General features: G+C 44.2%; 1 protein-coding gene across 1 annotated transcript; it reads right to left on the bottom strand.

Moving 5' to 3' along the window:
* Positions 1-492: 492 nt before the first annotated feature.
* Positions 493-16,950, bottom strand: LOC109873483 (transmembrane protein 47-like). Its single transcript, XM_020465140.2, has 3 exons — positions 16,624-16,950; positions 11,413-11,553; positions 493-1,961 (listed from the first exon to the last, which is right to left on the bottom strand). The coding sequence occupies exons 1-3, from the start codon at positions 16,817-16,819 to the stop codon at positions 1,780-1,782; spliced, it is 519 nt and encodes a 172-aa protein (XP_020320729.1). The 5' UTR covers positions 16,820-16,950; the 3' UTR covers positions 493-1,779.
* Between the last annotated feature and the right edge of the window lie 2,251 nt (positions 16,951-19,201).

Here is a 19,201-nt window from a genome sequence, read left to right as displayed (position 1 = left end):
CGTAGATCCACAAGCAGCCACACGGGTAATGGCAACTATAATTGGGTTGCTGCGGCTGTTTCATTCTGGCCTGCGAGGCCCTTGTGTCCTGGGATGTGAGAGAATGGCACAGTAAGAAATTTTGCAAGTGGCTCCCTGCCATGCCATTTCCTCCAAAGCACGGCACCTATCATTTACCCCCCTCCTCCCCTGCTCAGTGGTACATTCCTGCCATGGCTTTGATTGGCTATTTCTGGGCCCGAGGTCTTATGGTAGGGGTGTTAGACAGATTCTACTCGACAAACTAAATGTGTGCAACTATTCAAAGACTCTCTGTTATGTATGTTGTTCAAATGTTTTGTGTTCTTCATTATGAAAAAATGTGAACAGATCCAAAGACTGGATAAAGACCTCCAATTCAATTTGTAAAAGCTCAGTTGACATAAGCCAGAGCCAGAGCTATGCAAAAGCTGAAGACTGCTGTATTAATTCAAAACAAATGAGAAACACATGTTCATTTTCGCATATATAACAGTACTGTTTATTTTACACTTCAAATGTAAGGAGCTGGCAAAACCAGCTATGTTTCAGCTATGGAGACACGTAGCTAGGGACTCACCTCTGATCTCCCATGTTAAGTTATCAGTGTTCAGAAACTGCAATTATCAAACAGCAACACGTAAAATATATCTTCCTGTGGGAGATCGGATAGCAAGATAAATGATAACATCAATACAGCCCTAATTTGATTTGTCACCATGAAATTCTAAACAAACAAAAAAATACACCCAATAAACGGAATGTATACCAATCCCTTAAATAAACACCTCAGCTCAGAGGGGAGGGCTCAGATAATCTTTCTTGTTCCTCTACGAATGGAGATCCATGGGATGTGCTGTAGAAAAGTTCATAGGTCGAGTGGCCCATCTCTGTCCAAAACCATCTCTGTGTTTTAACAGCTTCGCCATCTGTCTGACTGTGGTGGGGGTCTCTGGGAGCCCACTGAGGACAGACAGACACTCTCTCCACACAGCTGTTCCTCCCACTTCATCTCTCCTGATGATCAGCCAGAGCCAGGAGCCCTTTCTTAGATCAAGTCCTCACACTCTGTCTATAAATAACAGCGTAGAGTGGTGTCTGTGAGATATATGTAGGTGTCTATGTTGGCAGAGGAAGGCGGTGTGTGTGCATGTGTGTGTATGTTTATGTGTGTGTGTGTGTGTTGTTGTACCAGAGTATGGGTCTGAATATTTATTTTTGTGTGTGTGTGTTGTTGTACCAGAGTATGATGTGAATATTTATGTGTGTGTGTGTGTGTTGTTGTACCAGAGTATGATGTGAATATTTATGTGTGTGTGTGTGGTTGTACCAGAGTATTGGTGTGAATATTTATTTGTGTGTGCGTGCGTGTGCGCGTGTGTGTGCGCGTGTGTGTGTGTGCGCGTGTGTGTATGTGCGCGCGTGTGTGTGTGTGTGCGTGTGTGTGTGTGTGCGTGTGTGTGTACGTGTGTGTGTGTGTTGTTGTACCAGAGTATGGGTGTGAATATTTATTTGTGTGTGTTGTTGTACCAGAGTATGGGTGTGAATATTTATTTGTGTGTGTGTGTGTGCGTGCGTGTGTGTGTGCGCGTGTGCGTGTGTATGCGTGTGTGTGTGTGGGCGTGTGTGTGTGTTGTTGTACCAGAGTATGGGTGTGAATATTTATTTGTGTGTGTGTGCGTGCGTGTGCGTGTGTGTGTGTGTGTGACAGAAAGAGCAAGAGAGAGATAGAGAGAGTAGGAGAAGGAGAGAGATGAGGGCTCAGTACATAGCGTCCTCATACATGTCCGTCCGGAGGCAGAAGAGGATGCCTCCCCCTAGCATGAAGATGGTGGCTCCCCAGCCCAGTCCGTAGCCCCAGTTGAACTCATGGTAGGTCTGCAGGACGGTCCCATCAATGAACTTGATTGGGTAGAGGACCAGTGCACAGGCCTGAAGGACCACTGAAAGAAAGGGAAAAAATCTAGATAATAAATCCACAGAAAGATATAAACATGTGAACATTTTATAGTTAGACAACACATGTCTTCTATCTCTGTACACTAATTTAGGGCCCTATAAAATCCACGTTGCCAACGGAATCACGGACACTAAAACGGAATTCAACAATATACATATTTTTTTAGGGAAGTAGGAAATCAACTAAATGTATTGACATTATTACAACATGCCTTAATATGCCCATGATTATCATAAGACATGAAAAAAATGCATCAATGAGATATATTTTCCTTCAACTTTATGAAGAGGCAATGACACAAGAATGCCCCTGCCTGTGAGTGCGTGTTTGTCTACCACTTCGTGTAGCTGTTAGCGATGACGCTAATGTAATGACAACTGTCTTCTGCAAGATGGAAAGGCATTCACAAAAACCTTCTCAATGAAATGTTAACTACAAAGTAGCCTATGCCTACCTGGCAGAATGATATCATGATTATTTGCATAAATCCAGTGGCCATTTGTTTTGCAAACTCTGCAATCACATGAGTGCTACAGAAACACCACTAAAGTAACAACAGTCTCTTGCTGGTGCACATTGGCATTAAAGGGTAACTACACCCCAAAATCAACATTTCTTAGATTTTATCCAGACCTCAAAAGTGGTCTTCTGATGTGGTTTAAGCATTGTTGTGGACATAGAACACCCAATTGTGGTGTTTTTATACCAAAACAAATTGTAATATCATCATCATCATCATCATCACCATCAAACTAATGGTCAAAGCACACCAAGACAGTCGTGAAGAGGGCACGACAAAACCTATTCCCCGTCAGGAGACTGAAAACATTTGGCATGGGTCCTCAGATCCTCAAAAGGTTCTACAGCTGCACCATCGAGAGCATCCTGACTGGTTGCATCACTGCCTGGTATGGCAGCTGCTTTGCCTCTGACCGCAAGCCACTACAGAGGGTTGTGCGTACGACCCAGTACATCACTGGGACCAAGCTTCCTGCCATCCAGGACCTCTATACCAGGCGGTGTCAGAGGAAGGCCCAAAAAATTGTTAAAGACTCCAGCCACCCTTGTCATAGACTGTTCTCTCTGCTTCCGCACGGCATGCGGTACCGGAGTGCCAAGTCTAGGTCCAAGTGGCTTCTAAACAGCTTCTACCCCCAAGCCATAAGACTGCTGAACATCTAATCAAATGGCTACCCAGACTAGTTGCATTGTCCCCCCCCCCCTCTTTTACACTGCTGCTACTGTGTTATTATCTATGCATAGTCACTTAAATAATTCTACCCACATGTAATATCACCTCAATTACACCAGCTAACCAGTGCCCACGCACATTAACCCTGTACCGGTACCCCCTGTATGTAGCCTCGCTTTTGTTATTTTACTGCTACTCTTTAATTATTTGTTACTTTATTTCTTTCTTTTTTTTAGGTATCTTTCTTAAAACTGCATTGTTGGTTAAGGACTTGTAAGTAAGCATTTCACTATAAGGTTGTATTCGACGCATATGACAAATAAAAATGTACTTGATAAAAACAAATTTTATAGGGCCCTACTATTTGAGATGTATTCTGGTAAAAGGGAACCAGCTAGCCTTGTTGTATGAATGAATGACTACCTGTGTGCAGGTAGAGAGCTAGTGATGCCAAGAATGCTGATGGGAAACTGGAGCCACGTGCGAGTCAGAGTTGGGACAACAGCCAGGCTCGGAGAGGGGTGATAGATACCCCCAACCAGCCGCTACCCAGGGGGTCCTATCACACCCCCTCCCCTCAATGTCCTCTACACTCTACAAACCCTGTTCCTCCTCCTGGGTTCCCCTCACACTCTCTGTGCCCCTCCTTCAGAGACCCAACAGCTGCTAATTACTGCAGACAGCAGCCAACAACAAACCCACCCGCCCATGCTCCACTACACAGTAAACAAACATACTACTGCATCCTGTATCCAATCTCTGGTTCTCTAATGAAGTTCTAATGCATCCTCCTTAGGTTGCCACTGAGAAACACTCTACCATATGGTTGTGTCAGAGCTTCACTAGCCTTTACTGACCACAGCCTAAATATAGGATTATTGTATTGAACAATTCTGAACTGAAGTCTGTAAGTAAAAAGCCTATTATAATTCAAACTCGTTGTGGGCTTATACTGTCAAGTGGCCAAAGCCTATAACCCTGAACTTCCAAAGAAAAGTAAAAAGTGTGCTTTTATAACCTGTGACGTTGTGTTCCACTGGACTGTGGTCGGAACTGTGGTAGCAGAGCTTAGAATAGAAAACACATTGGGTCACACTAAAATATCCCTATAGCGACAGAACTTTCATTGTGTTATCCCGTGTTACCATCTCTCTGTGTACCTTGTATGTGGAGTAAGAAAGGTTTGACGCACTCGTTGCCACACAGTTGTTAGACTCCACACACACATCCGCGAGTGTCCTGTTCATAGTCACCAATGTCACTCGATTGAACTTTGTTAGAAGACCAACACAGACATAACTATTAACTTTAGGATTCACATTGTGTAACCTCATCCGTCACATCACATTCCGAGTCAACACATTCCTAATGAATATATTTAAGAGCAGGAAAGCAGTCACTGTGTTGGCCAATGAATCAGAGTGAGTGTTGGTCCGTCTGTGTGTGTGTTGTGTGTGTGTGTACTCACGTATGTGCGGTGAGGCTTCCTCCTACTTTTATGGTCAAACAGTAAGGCGTCAAGTTGAAAGAGGGGGAGAGGAAATACCACACGGTGGGCTCTCTAGACATAAAGTTAACTACTGTTCCCTTTCCCTATTAAAACCTGTGTGTATGTGCACGTGTGAGTGTGTGTGAGTGTGTGTGTGCACGTGTGAGTGTGCATATATGTCGACTGACACAGAGAGGGGACATTGTGAAATTTACTGAGACTCCACCTGGAGGTGAAGAGGCGTGAGACATAAGCTCAGGAACGTGACTGTTCACAGAGGCCAGGCTAAGGCGGCTGGGCTGGGGCCGTACTTCTGGCCAGCAGACAGGCACAACAATGACTCTCAGCCTTTCTCTCTGACTGGGGGCATTTACACAGCCCCCCCTGCCCCCCTCCATCCTGTGACTGAAGGCTCTCCTGCATAAGGAGACCTTTATCCTTAACAGGCCTGGAAGCATTTACAGAGAGGGGAAGAAAACATCTCCCATATTTCTCAGCAAATGCCAAATGGTGAAAGCCTCAGACATCTACCACAATCTATCCCTCCACATACTGGTGCTACAGTATAGGAGACTTCTAGGCTGTTTTGGCTTTTTATAAGAGCAACTGGCTAAGTAACTAGCTGATAAAACCAATGGTTGTTTGTATACATCCTGACACCTGTCTCTCAATGGACTTCAAGCAGAACATTTCCAAGCAGAAAGATACAGTGCATTTGGAAAGTATTCAGACCCATTCACTTTTACCTACATTTTGTTACGTTAGAGCCTTGTTCTACATTATTATTTCACACCATACCTAGGTGTCTGGTTAGACTGTAAACTCTCCTTCCAGACTCACATTAACCATCTCCAATCCAAAATGAAATCTAGAATCGGCTTCCTATTTCGCAAAACAAAGTATCCTTCACTCATGCTGTCAAACATACCCTTGATTCTCGACTCTGGCGATGTCATTTATAAAATAGCCTCCAACACTCTACTCAACAAATTGGATGCAGTCTGTCACAGTGCCATCCGTTTTGTCACCAAAGCCCCATATACTACCCACTCATCGCCAAACCCACTGGCTCCAGGTCATCTACAAGTCTCTGCTAGGTAAAGCCCCGCCTTATCTCAGCTCGCTGGTCACCATAGCAGCACCCACTCGTAGCACGCGCTCCAGCAGGTATATCTCACTGGTCGACCCCAAAGCCAAATACTCCTTTGGCCGCCTTTCCTCCCAGTTCTCTGCTGCCAATGACTGGAACGAACTGCAAAAATCACTGAAGCTGGAGACTCATATCTCCCTCACTAACTTTAAGCATCAGCTGTCTGAGAAGCTCACAGATCACTGCACCTGTACATAGCCCATCTGTAAACAGCCCATCCAACTACCTCATCCCCATACTGTATTTATTTATTTATCTTGCTCCATTGCACCCCAATATCTCTACTTGCACATTCATCTTCTGCACATCTACCATTCCAGTGTTTAATTGCTATATTGTAATTACTTCGCCACCATGCCTATTTATTGCCTTAACTCTGTTATCTTACCTCATTTGCACTCACTGTATATAGACTTTTTGTTTTCTTTTTTTCTACTGTATTATTGACTGTATGTTTTGTTTATTCCATGTGTAACTCTGTGTTGTTGTATGTGTCGAACTGCTATGCTTTATCTTGGCCAGGTTGCAGTTGCAAATGAGAACTTGTTCTCAACTAGCCTACCTGGTTAAATAAAGGTGAAAAAATATAATATATATATATATATATATATTACACACAATACCCCATAATGACAAAGTGACAACATTGAAATGTGACTTGTTTCAGGAAACTAGGAGTATGTTGCGGGTCACTACTTCACAGGAGAGCCATTTGAACGTAAACTTGTTTTTTAAAATCAAAATGTGTTTTTTTGGCAGAAATGCCTTCTGGAACATGTGAACTTTCATGTGCCTTAATAACAAACTTGTATGCCATCTTTAAATACGAGCCTAGTTGGTTTAGCCACAGAAAAAGTCAGCAACCTTCCCGCTAGCAATGATTGACTGAGATAATGAGTGGGCTGGACATGCCAAGAGATGAGTTTGGATTGGTCTGCCATGTGGCACGCTTCTGTCTATTTGAGCTGGTAAGAATGTGGAGGTAATCCTGTCTAACGCTGCTTTAAAAATATATATATATTGCGTAGTAGAACTGCATAAGTGTTGCTCTCCAATTTCTGGAGGACCGAGTTTTGAAATCAGTGGAATTAGATTATGATAGCTAAGGAGATGGAGAAAACACCTGTCTCCGGATTACATCTTCAAACTAAGGGCAAACATGGCTTCCGTGACAGAGGGAGGGAGAAGTGTCCAACCATGTATATGGGTAAGATAGTCTAGCTAGCTACATTTTCAGATATTACACGTTTCTAGTTTTGTAAAGTCATTTTCATTTCAAGTTAAAGTGTACTGTTAGCTAGCTAGCTAATGTTAGCCGGCTGGCTCGCTAGCTAGCTAATGTTAAGTTAACGTTATGTGTAAGATCTGTGTAGCAATATTATTCGTATCTCAGAGCCATTTGCTTTGCTAGTTATAGCCTAATATTAGCTAGCTAATATTAAACCTGGTTGGTTAGCTACCTGCAGATTAATTGAGGGTAGTAACGTCATGAGTTGAGATTATGGTTCATTGATTAGCTAGCTAGCTACCTACATGTCTTAACAAAAGACTCCACTGTGCAAGTATCCATTTCAATAGAATGTTCATGATGCCACTGCGACAGCTGTTGATAGACATAGCTGGGAAATTCGCTCTGGCTACCTACTCTGATTTCAGAGCACTCTCGTCTGAGTCTGCCAGAGCACAGAATAACTGACGAATTTACGAACGCTCAACACCTGTTGCATATGGCCGGTGTCAGTAAACGTTGGCAAAAAAAGTGAATTGTTGCCAGCAGCACATGGTCAGAGTGAGCTGTTCTCTCATTTGTGTCTGGCAGTAGCTAGCAAGCTTGCCAACGTTAGCTAGTTAGCTCTCCAGTAGGTGTACCAAAACATTCAAAGGCCATTTTCCTCAACTGTAGCGTATGATATACAATTTTCTTGCTCTGAGTCTCTACTTTTATTCAATGTAAAACACACCATTTCAAATTTGGCTACATAAGACCAAATCGAGCAGATCAGTCACAAATACCTTATTTACATAAGTATTCAGACCCTTTGCTATTAGACTCGAAATTGAGCTCAGGTGCATCCTGTTTCCATTGATCATCCTTGAGATGTTTCTACAACTTGATTACAGTCCACCTGTGGTAAATTCAATTGATTGGACATTTTTTAGAAGGCCCTCACTTGTCTATATCAAGCCCCACAGTTGGCAGTGCATGTCAGAGCAAAAACCAAGACATGAGGTCGAAGGAATTGTCCGTAGAGCTCTGAGACAGGATTGTGTCGAGGCACAGATCTGGGGAAGGGAAGCAAAAAATGTCTGCAGCATTGAAGGTCCCCAAGAACACAGTGGCCTCCATCATTAAATGGAACAAGTTAGGAACCACCAAGACTCTTCCTAGAGCTGGATGCCCAGCCAAACTGAGCACTGGTCACTCTGACCGAGCTCCAGAGTTCCTCTGTGGAGATGGGAGAACGTTCCAGAAGGACAACTATTTCTGCAGCCCTCCACCAATCAGGCCTTTTGGTAGACTGGCCAGACGGAAGCCACTCCTCAGTAAAAGGCACATGACAGCCTGCTTGGCACATAAGGAATCTCAGACCATGAGAGTCCCTGGTTTGATGAAACCAAGATTGAACTCTTTGGCCTGAATGCCAAGCGTCACGGCTGGAGGAATTCCCCAAATACAGGTGTGCCAAGCTTGTAGCATCATACCCAAGAAGACTCGAGGCTGTAATCCCTGCCAAAGGTGCTTCAACAAAGTACTGAGCAAAGGGTCTGAATACTTACGTAAGTGTGATACTTCCGTTTTTTATTTTTAATAAATGTGCAAAACTGTCTAAAACCTGTTTTTGCTTTGTCATTATGGGGTATTGTGATGTCATTATAGGGTATTGTGATGTCATTATGGGGTATTGTGATGTCATTATGGGGTATTGTAATGCCATTATGGGGTATTGTGATGTCATTATGGGGTATTGTGATGTCATTATGGGGTATTGTGATGTCATTATGGGGTATTGTGATGTCATTATGGGGTATTGTGTGTAGATTGATGAGGGGAAAAAACAACTTAATCCATGTTAGAATAAGGCGGTAACGTAACAAAATGTGGATAAAGTGAAGGGGTCTGAATACTTTCCAAATGCACCGTATGTGTTCAGGCCTGGGAAAGTGCAGGGAGTGGGAGCAAAGGTGCTTGTTTTCATTCTATATAAATGTAATAACAGGGTGCCTGTCTGTTAAATAAGAAACAAATTGGGGAATGTTGGGGAATGTGGGACTGCGTACAAACCAGGCAAAGGCTGTTGTCACTGCTCCACCATTGTTTTCAAACCACAAGACTGACTGACTGACTGCACACTGCTCTATTCCTGACCTCACACATACAAACATGCACACACACACACACACACAGAGAAATGCACACACACACACACACTCGTTTACATTACAAGAACAAACAGCAAAAAGCGATGTTGGTTTTAATATTTCTTCCTTATTCAGTATGGCTTACTGTGCTTGTCCTCTCTGTGGATGCTTTATATGGTGATGCATTGGTAGTAATATGCAGCCGTTGATTTGCTACAGTTCGCAGAAGAGAAATAAAAAAGTATTGTGAAATTAGTTTGTTTTGAACAATTCGTTAGTTTTCAGAGTTAAATGCTCCACAGCACTGTTATTCGGGCATGGCCTCGTAATTGTGTTTTGACTGAGCCTGAGAAGGAGAGGCCTAGTGAAGGAGAGAGCAGAGAGAAAGGGGGAAAGAGAGAGAGAGCAGAAAATGAAAGCGAGACCATTGAGAGGGGGAGAGAGAGAAATAGAGGGCAGAGAGAGGGAAGAGAGTGAGCAGAGAGTGGGGGCAGAGAGAGGTGGAGCAGACTGAGCAGAGAGAGCTGTGGGAGAATTCATCTCTTTCTTCATGGATATTATCCATGAGGGAATACATTCCTCTCTTCATTGGTAACTGTGAAAATTCTGCGGCTGCTTTTTCTTGGCACGCATCAGCCTGCTTTCTGGGTCTCAAAGCACCACAAAAAGAGTTCTCACCCACAACTCCCCTCTCACCCCCCCGCCCTCTCCTTCTCCACCCTCACAGTCTCAGTCAGTGTCTATTTAGCTTTGTGCAAACAACTTGACTATGACCTCAAATGGTGAATTCTGTCTGTATGGAGACCAATGCGGTATGGGGAAAGAATTTAGACTGTATCTCCATGTTGTGCCTACGTGAGAATGCTGTTCATTGACTACAGCTCAGCGTTCAACACCATAGTCCCCTTCAAGCTCATCACTAGGCTAAGGACCCTGAGACTGAACACCTCCCTCTACAACTGGATGATGGACTTCCTGACGAGCCGCCACCAGGTGGTGAGGGTAGGTGACAACACATCCGCCAAGCTGACCCTCAACACAGGGGCCCCTCAGGGGTGCGTGCTTACTCCCCTCCTGTACTCTTTGTTCATTCATGACTGCGTGGCTGCGCATGATTCCAACGCCATCATTAAGTTTGCTGACGACGACGAGACGGTGGTAGGCCTGATCACGGACAACGATGAGAGAGCCTATAGGGGTTTCCCGTTTCTCCTGTCCTCAAGGTTTTGTCTTCTAGTCTTCCCGGTTCTGACCTTTCTGCCTGTCCTGACCCTGACCCTGAGCCTGACTGCCTGACTGCCGTCCTGTACCTGCCTGACTCTGACCTGGTTCACAAACCTCTGCTTGCCCTCGACCTGCCTTTCGCCTGCCCATTTGTTATATTAAATATTCTGAGAATCAAACTATCCACCTCCTGTGCCTGCATCTGGGGCATATCCTGAGTTGTGATACACACACCAATACAGTCGTGAAGAGTGTACACACCTCTTCAGGAGGCTGAAAAGATTTGGCATAGGCCCACAGATCCTCAAAAAGTTCTACAGTGGGACCATTGAAAGCATCTTGACTGGCTGTATCACCTCTTGGCATGGCAACTGCTTGGCATCCAACCGCTAAGCGCTAAAGAGGGTAGCTCATCACTGGGGCCGAGCTCCCTGCCATCCAGAACCTCTATACCAGGCGGTGCCCTAAAAATGGTCAAAGACTCAAGCCACCCAAGTCATAGACTGTTCTCTCTGCTACCCTACGGCAAGTGGTACCGATGAACCAAGTCTAGAACCAACAGGACCCTAAACAGCTTCTACCGCAAGCCATAAGACTGCTTAAATAATTAATCAAATTGCTATTTCTTTTGACTCATCACATACGCTGCTGCTACTGTTTATTATCTATCCTGTTGACTATTCACTGTATTCCATGTTATATGTACATATCTACCCTCAGTTACCTCATACACCTGCACATAGACTCAGTACTGGTACCTTGTGTATATAGCCAAGTAATCGTTACTCGTTGTGTATTCATTATTCTTTTAATTATTACGTTATTACTTTTCTATTATATCTCTATTTTCTTTCTGCATTGCTGGGAACCACAAGTAAGCATTGCACTGTTAGTCTACACCTGTTGTTTACCAAGCATATGATGGTTAAAATGTGATTTGATTTGTATGTGATTGTGTGTGGCGCAGTATGACCCTGTATGGTGTTGGGTTTGTGATAGTTCAAGTTTGGTGGACTCACCTGCAGCGAACATGATCACGGCTACTGTGCGGTAGTGCAGTCTGTGTGTCCCCCGGCACAGGGAGATGAGGGCCACCAGGAAGGCCACCAGAGTCACCGCTGCACCGGCCAGCAGCAACACGAGGGTGGCTATCTGCCAGTCTGCAGGAGGAGACACATGTTACAAATGACCATCACCAACATTGATTCATAGGGTACTCCTGTTCTAAATCACTCAGTGAAATACAATCTATGTATACAAAAGTATGTGGACACCCCTTCAAATTTGTGGATTCTGCTATTTCAGCCACACCCATTGCTGGCAGGTTTATAAAGTCGAGCACACAGCCATCGCCATAGATACACTTTGGCAGTAGAATGGCCTTCCTGAAGAGCTCAGTGACTTTCAACGTGGCACCGTCATAGGATGCCACCTTTCCAACAACTCAGTTCATGACATTTCTGCCCTGCTAGAGCTGCCACGGTCAACTGTAAGTGCTGTTATTGTGAAGTGGAAACGTCTCGGAGCAACAATGGTTTAGCCGCGAAGTGGTAGGCCACACAAGCTAACAGAGCGGGATTGCTGAGTGCTGAAGCACGTAGCGCATAAAAATCATCTGTCCTCGGCTGCAACACTCACTACCGAGTTCCAAACTGCCTTAGGAAGCAACGTCAGCACTAGAACTGTTTGTCGGGAGCTTCATGAAATGGGTTTCCATGGCAGAGCAGCAGCACACAAGCCTAAGATTACCCTGCACAATTGCATACGTAGGCTGGAGTGGTGTAAAGCTCGCCACCATCGAACTCTGGAGCAGTGGAATCGCCTTCTCTGGAGTGATGAATCACTCTTAACCATCTGGCAGTCCGACGGACGAATCTGGGTTTGGCCAAAGCCAGGAGAACGTTACCTGCCCCAATACATAGTGACAACTGTAAAGTTTGGTGGATGGTCTGGGGCTGTTTTTCATGGTTCGGGCTAGGCCCCTTAGTTCCAGTGAAGGGAACTCTTAACGCTACAGCATACAATAATATTCGAGACGATTCTGTGCTTCCAACTTTGTGGCAACAGTTTGGGGAAGACTCTTTCCTGTTTCAGCATGACAATGCCCCCATGCACAAAGCGAGGTCCATTCAGAAATGGTTTGTCAAAATCAGTGTGGAAGAACTTGACTGGCCTGCACAGAGCCCCGACCTCAATGCCAGCGAACACCTTTGATATCAATTGGAATGCTCATTGCGATCCAGACCTAATCACCCAACATCAGTGCCCGACCTCTCTAATGCTTCTTTGGCTAATTGGAAGAAAGTCCCCGCAGCAATGTTCCAACATCTAGTGGAAAGCCTTTCCAGAAGAGTGGAGGCGGTTGTAGCAGCAAAGGGGGGACAAACTCCACATAAATGCCCATGATTTTGGAATGAGATGTTCCAAACATGTAGTGTATGACTGTATGGTGGAATTGAATGGATCCCCCATAAACTCAGACCAGTGATGAGAGACAAGCAGGAAACAAATAGCCTACTGCTCTTGTTACAACTCAAAACACGTGTGTGTGTGTGTATTTGTGGTCAAGAAAGAGTTTAAAATTCCCCAACATTCACAGTTCTCTCTAGTGTTTTAATTTAGACAGTGAAGGGAGCGCGATCCACAGAGCTACTTCAAACATGCTCACTTGACCATGTGCAAAACCCTTTCTTCAATCTCATCCATCCATCCAATCTGTCTCTGCCTCTCCTCTGTCCAGGTTCTGGCTGTGCAGACATAGCCATGATGCAGCCTTCCAAAATCCAGCTGACTGTTCAGTTCTCCCGCAGGTCTGTTGCGTCTCGGTTGGCTGGCTCGCCTCAGAGAACAGAGAGAAGCTCCACTGGAGGCAGTTAATGAGCTCCGCTCTGTCATGTCTTTCTCTGCCCCCAGGTCCCAGGTCACTGTCTCCTTTGTCTCCTGTAGTGTTAACCCCACCATGCCCCTGCACCCAGACGCCCTGGTCCTAATGAGCTCCGCCAGGCAGGCAGGCATTCTCTCTCTCTGCCCAGGGACAGGGTCATCTCTTAGGGACCGCCTCACATTCAGCCCCCCCCCCTCCTTCTCCACATTACACCACAACAACAGAGGGAAAGAGCTCTATCAGAGCAGCTCATTATGTGACAGGTGTTTGTCTGACAGCACGCTCCGCAGGGTTGTTACAAAACAGAAACATCCGGTTTTCAGGAGAAAAGTTTGAGAGGCTGTGATGCCACTTGTTTACAGTCTCCAGTGAAACATATAGCGGTTGACTATAGATAGTGCCTGTCTGTCTTCGAGATGAAGTTCTTGCCACAAAGTTGCAAGACACCACATACCAATTTTGTTGGCGTCAGCTTTGTCGGAGCTTCCATTGCCGCTAGATAACGCTATCTAATATCTAGCTCTCTGAAGTTGTTTCCATCCGGAATATTAACCAGGCGACACTCCATCTTAACTCTTCCACATTTACTGTATTGGTTGAACAGTGCAGAAGAGAACCTCCCCTACTGTTTTTTTCTTCATTTAGTCTGACAGAGACAGACCATCAAGCTTGGAAAGGGTGTGGCTGGCTGGGCACCACAGGGGAGGGCACTGAACTGAGATCGAGGGTCCTATCAGAGGATAGAGGGTCACAGGACCCATATGGTGTCCGCTCTGCTCTGTGCTGGAGCCTGGAGGCAGTAGTAAAGTTGGCTGCAGTGGCAGTAGCATCCTCACTGAGGCTTTCCCTTACAGCACATTCTACTAGGCTGGGAGGCTCAGCCAAAACAGCTACTGAGAAACAGTAGAGAGGGATGAAACTAAGGAAGCAGCAAGTAATGTTCCAAGAGACCAACATTAGAGCTCCACAGTGGAGATGTCATAATACCCATAAAACCTAGAGGTCAAATAGGGAAATGGTTTAAATCATTTTTCCACCATTCAGTTTTCCCTTAGGGGATTTTAGTAGCACTTAAAATAATGACTGTGTTTCATGTAGGGTTACCGTGGTAACATAAAAAAAACAACAAGGTCGAATCATGACATCAGTGATCTTCAGCTCGGAGCTCTAGAAAGAGGCCGTTGGATGACCGTTCAAAACTAATTTTCCCAGTCGGAGACTGTTTTTTCCAGAGTTCCCAGTTGTCTTGAACTCACCGAAGTCTGATATTTCCCAGTTCCAAGTTTCCAGTTGTTTTAAACATGACTCAGTAGTCATCCTGGATTGACAGCATGGCCAATGTATTCAACATTTTCTGATCCATGGTGTTGCATGTGAATGTTTATCCTTTTAAGCTTGGAAAAGAGACCCGTAAACCCAAACTTGGACCACACACCCACTCCACTGAATAGCAGGGGAAGCAAAATAGTGATTGCTTTGCAATGCTTAGAGTTAGCCACTGATTCCTTCCAAACCACTCATTGTTGAATTTGCGATTTCCAACTTGTTCGGTAATGTTTATGTCCAATGGCCGATGAGCACTGATACATTTTATCTATATTTTCTCTTCATATGACAAGGATTGAAAAGGATTTGCCAGCAGATTGTCGACGTGATTCATGATGGTGACTGCTTGTCTAGCTTGCTACTGTTGACAAGATTTTGCAAGTATGATATTGACACAATAAGTTAAATAAAGGCTAAGGTAGATATAACTTGATTTGACATTATTTTATATGTGGCCAATGACCTTGATCCTTCTTGGATGGGCACTTCTAATGTAAATCTATGGCAGTATCCAAGGGGGCTTGAACTTTTAAGCTTTCCTTGTAGATTTTGCAGAGACTAGTGTCCCCATGAGTGACAGCACACTGAGCCAATTACGGCGCAACTAGAGAAGATTACCAACCACCTGCCCTGAATGAGGGGTTGCCACTGACCCTAAATATATGGCTTAGGCCTATGTCGGAATGCGTGAGAACACCCCCCCCCCCCCCCAAACCGTGAAATGTATCTATGATGATGCTTTCAGGCCATAACCGCAGCCCCTCTATCCCCATGTAAATAGAGTGAGAGTGGAAAGAGACTCTCAAAAAGAGATACCAGAGCAAGACTGCCCTCTCCACCAGAGGAATGCAACAATAGGTGGAACACTGCTCTGCATCACAATCCAATGGGCAAAAACTGGCTGAATCAACGTGGTTTCCACGTCATTTCAACCCAAAAACTCTATGTGATGACATTAAATCAACCATGACAACTGATTGGATTTGCAATAAGTCATCAATGTAACCTAACTCCAATGACATTATGATTGTTTTTCTTCTTCTAGTGTTAAATGATAACTCAACCAAATGTAGGCTAAATCAAAACTAGACGTTGAACTGACGTCTGTGCCCAGTCAGAAAGCTCTGCAGAGGTCAGTGGAGCTCCCAGATGGCACGTCATGGGGACTAATTGCTCAGCAATACAACACTCTGCTGAGAAAGAGAACTTCACATTACAACCGCAACAAACTGTGGCGACACTCAAAGAGAATAGCCTCAGATAGGCCTAAACATCTACTTGTATCACGATAATCACTCACAGAAGTGGTATGCACTGATTGGCAGGGCGGGAGCAAAAATATTTAGTCTGGATACCAGTCTTCTTAGCTAACATATTCCACTCATGACAGGAGTGGCAATGAGTGGAATGTAATAGTGGCAAGTGGCAAAGAGCGGAATAGTTTACCCGAGATGAAACCAGGCTACAAAATATTGTCCCTGGAAAGCAAGTGTTGCAGTAGACATGTATCAACGGAGCCGGAGCTAATTACAGTACAAGCTAATTACAGTACATTAACAATTGGTCCATTGTTGAGCTCTTCATCCATGACCTACATACAGTAGAAATTCACCGTAAATTCCAGGTATTTCTCTCACTATAATCCGATTGCTTTACGCATCATTCTGTATCCATCTGGACCAGTCTTATAGAGTGTATGTGTATGCTATAGAACTTCAACAAGGTTGTGAAAGGGAAAAAACAGCACCAAACAGGCCATGTTTTATAGAGTTTGTAATAGATAATGAGCCTTAAGAGCAGGGGTGAAAGCATGAAAAAAATGCCAATATCACCATTTTTGGGTTCCTATAGTGATAGTCCCCCGTCATTCGCTGCCAAAATACTTCTACATTATTTTTGGGAGTCAAGGATTTATAACTCATTTTGGGGATCCCTTTTCATCTGGATAGAAAAACACTTGAAAGGCATCATTTACATCAAAAGTAAGAATAATTTTAGTAGGAAAAAAATAGCTTCTTACCAGATTTGAGGGTGGAAAGGCATCTCCAGCCAGAGTCTTTTTCGGTGCATGATTCCCATAGCGACAAAGAAAACCGCTCTGCGGTTACCCAGGCGGGACTCAATAACGCTACAATGTCCAGGCACAATGCCAGAAAGACACAAAGTAAAGCAATCAACTTGAATGGTCTGAAAACGTACACTTCATTTACAGACATGTTTTCATATTAAGTTTACTTCGATCCACGCGTGTTGAAATAGAGCAGAGAAGAAAAGCTGTGACAGCGTCCTCCAGCACCCTCAATCCGAAAGTTCAGAATCGACTGTAGCGAGTTGGGATGAAAACCCTGATTGAAGTGCTCTCTCCTCCTCGCGTCTGTCTGTGCGCACAATGCGCTTTACTTAGATCCCGTGCTCCCCCGTCTGGTCAACTGATATGGCATTGGCTGTTAACTGGAGCACAATGAACCTAATAGATTTGATAAACTATTCTACGATATACAATCCATCACTGCACACTGTACATACATTAGGTTATATTGAATCACATCAAGGGTGGACTTTGGCCCTGGAGTGGATTTGTCCTTTCATTGAAACATGTTCTGGCTCTTATGGTAACTTTGCAGTGTAAATACTGTATATTGGATTTATTTATTTAACCTTTATTTAACTAGGCAAGTCAGTTAAGAACAAATTCTTATTTACAATGACGGCCTATAAACCTAGTCTTGGCCATTACTGAATATGTCAGAGCAGGAGCATAAAAGGCATTTGGATGATGATGAGAGGTGGGCTTTGTCTCTATGGCTGATGAATTATTGAGAGAGCGGGAGAGGGAGAGAGACGAGAGACGAGAGAGGGAAAGAAAAAGCGAGCGAGACACACATAGGAGAACCATGGAACAACCACAGACGTACAAATATCATCACCAGACATCTGGTACTCTTCTGGACAGTGCCTATCTGTAAGTCAAGACCCGGTCTGCATAGGTGGCTGGTGACTTCAATATGCAGGTCTGAACTTGTGTTCACACAGTGGATCCAGAGTGGTGGATTATAAATCTCAGACATTTTAACTACTATATCTGCCCCACTTGAGTCCCTGTTTAATCATACACTATATAAACAAAAGAATGTGGACACTCCTTCAAATTAGCGGAATCGGCTATTTCAGGCACACTCGTTAGTGACAAGTGTATAAAATCGAGCATACGGCCACGCAATCTCCATAGACAAACATTGTCAGTAGAATGGCCCATACTGAATAGCTCAGTGACTTTAAATGTGGCATCATCAAAGGATGCCACCTTTCCAAAAATTCAGTTAGTCAAAATTCTGCCCTGCTAGAGCTGCCCCGGTCAACTGTAAGTGTGGTTATTGTGAAGTGGAAACGTCTAGGAGCAGCAAAGGCTAAGCCGCGAAGTGGCTGCACACAAGCCTAAGATCCCCATGCACAATGTCAAGCGTCGACTGGAGTGATGTAAAGCTTACGACAATTGGACTCTGGAGTGGAAACGCGTTCTATGGGAGTAATGAATCACGCTTCACCATCTGGCAGTCCAATGGACAAATATGGGTTTAGCGGATGCCAGGAGAACACTACCTGCCCGAATTCATAGTGCAAACTGTAAGGTTTGGTGGAGGAGGAATAATAATAGTTCTAGTAAAGGGAAATCTTAACGCTACAGCATACAATGACATTCTAGACAATTCTGTGCTTCCAACTTTGTGGCAACAGTTTAGGGAAGGCCCTTTCCTGTTTCAACATGACAATGTCCCAGTGCACAAAGCAAGGTCCATACAGAAATGGTTTGACAAGATTGGTGTGGAAGAACATGACTAGCCTGCACAGAGCCCTGATCTCAACCCCATCCAATACCTTCGGGATGAATTGGAACGCCGACTGCGAGCCTAATCGCCCAAAATCAGTGCCCGACCTCACTAATTCTCTTGTGGCTGAATGGAAGCTTTGCACACTCCTGGCATTTTCTCAACCAGCTTCACCTGGAATGCTTTTCCAACAGTCTTGAAGGAGTTCCCACATATGCTGAGCACTTGTTGGCTGCTTTTCCTTCACTCTACGGTTCAACTCATCCCAAACCATCTCACACACACACGCACACACACCATCACCACCATCAGAGGATCAAATTAAAATCAAATCAAATGTTATTTTATTAATCACATGAGCCAAATACAACTGGTATAGACTTTGCTTGTTTATGAACCTTTCCCATCAATGCAGAGTTTAAATAATATTACAAATAAAATAGTAACTTACACAAGAGGAATAAAATAAAATACATGCGAATGGAGCTATATACCGGGAGTACCAGTACCAGATCAATGTGGAGCTATATACCGGGAGTACCAGTACCAGATCAATGTGGAGCTATATACGGGGAGTACCAGTACCAGATCAATGTGCAAAGGTATAAGATACTTGAGGTAGATACTGTATGTACATGAAGGCATCTGGATAGATAATAATAAGAGTAAAATAAAGAACAAGGTAGCAGCATAAATAGGACACTGCGCATGAAACATGATTGTAAGCTCATATGAAGAAGAAAACCATATGGATGGAAACAATGTAATACA

Source organism: Oncorhynchus kisutch, linkage group LG28, assembly GCF_002021735.2.
Source record: "Oncorhynchus kisutch isolate 150728-3 linkage group LG28, Okis_V2, whole genome shotgun sequence".
NCBI lineage: Eukaryota > Metazoa > Chordata > Actinopteri > Salmoniformes > Salmonidae > Oncorhynchus > Oncorhynchus kisutch.
This window is presented reverse-complemented; position numbering and strand designations above follow the sequence as displayed.

Excerpts from the sequence above, each read along its gene's own strand:
- LOC109873483 (XM_020465140.2), bottom strand. The coding sequence starts at position 16,819 with ATGTCTGTAAATGAAGTGTACGTTTTCAGACCATTCAAGTTGATTGCT. Across the intron at positions 11,554-16,623 it reads CCTTTCCACCCTCAAATCTG|ACTGGCAGATAGCCACCCTC; the intron begins GTAAGAAGCTAT and ends CTCCTCCTGCAG. Across the intron at positions 1,962-11,412 it reads CGTGATCATGTTCGCTGCAG|TGGTCCTTCAGGCCTGTGCA; the intron begins GTGAGTCCACCA and ends CCTTTCTTTCAG.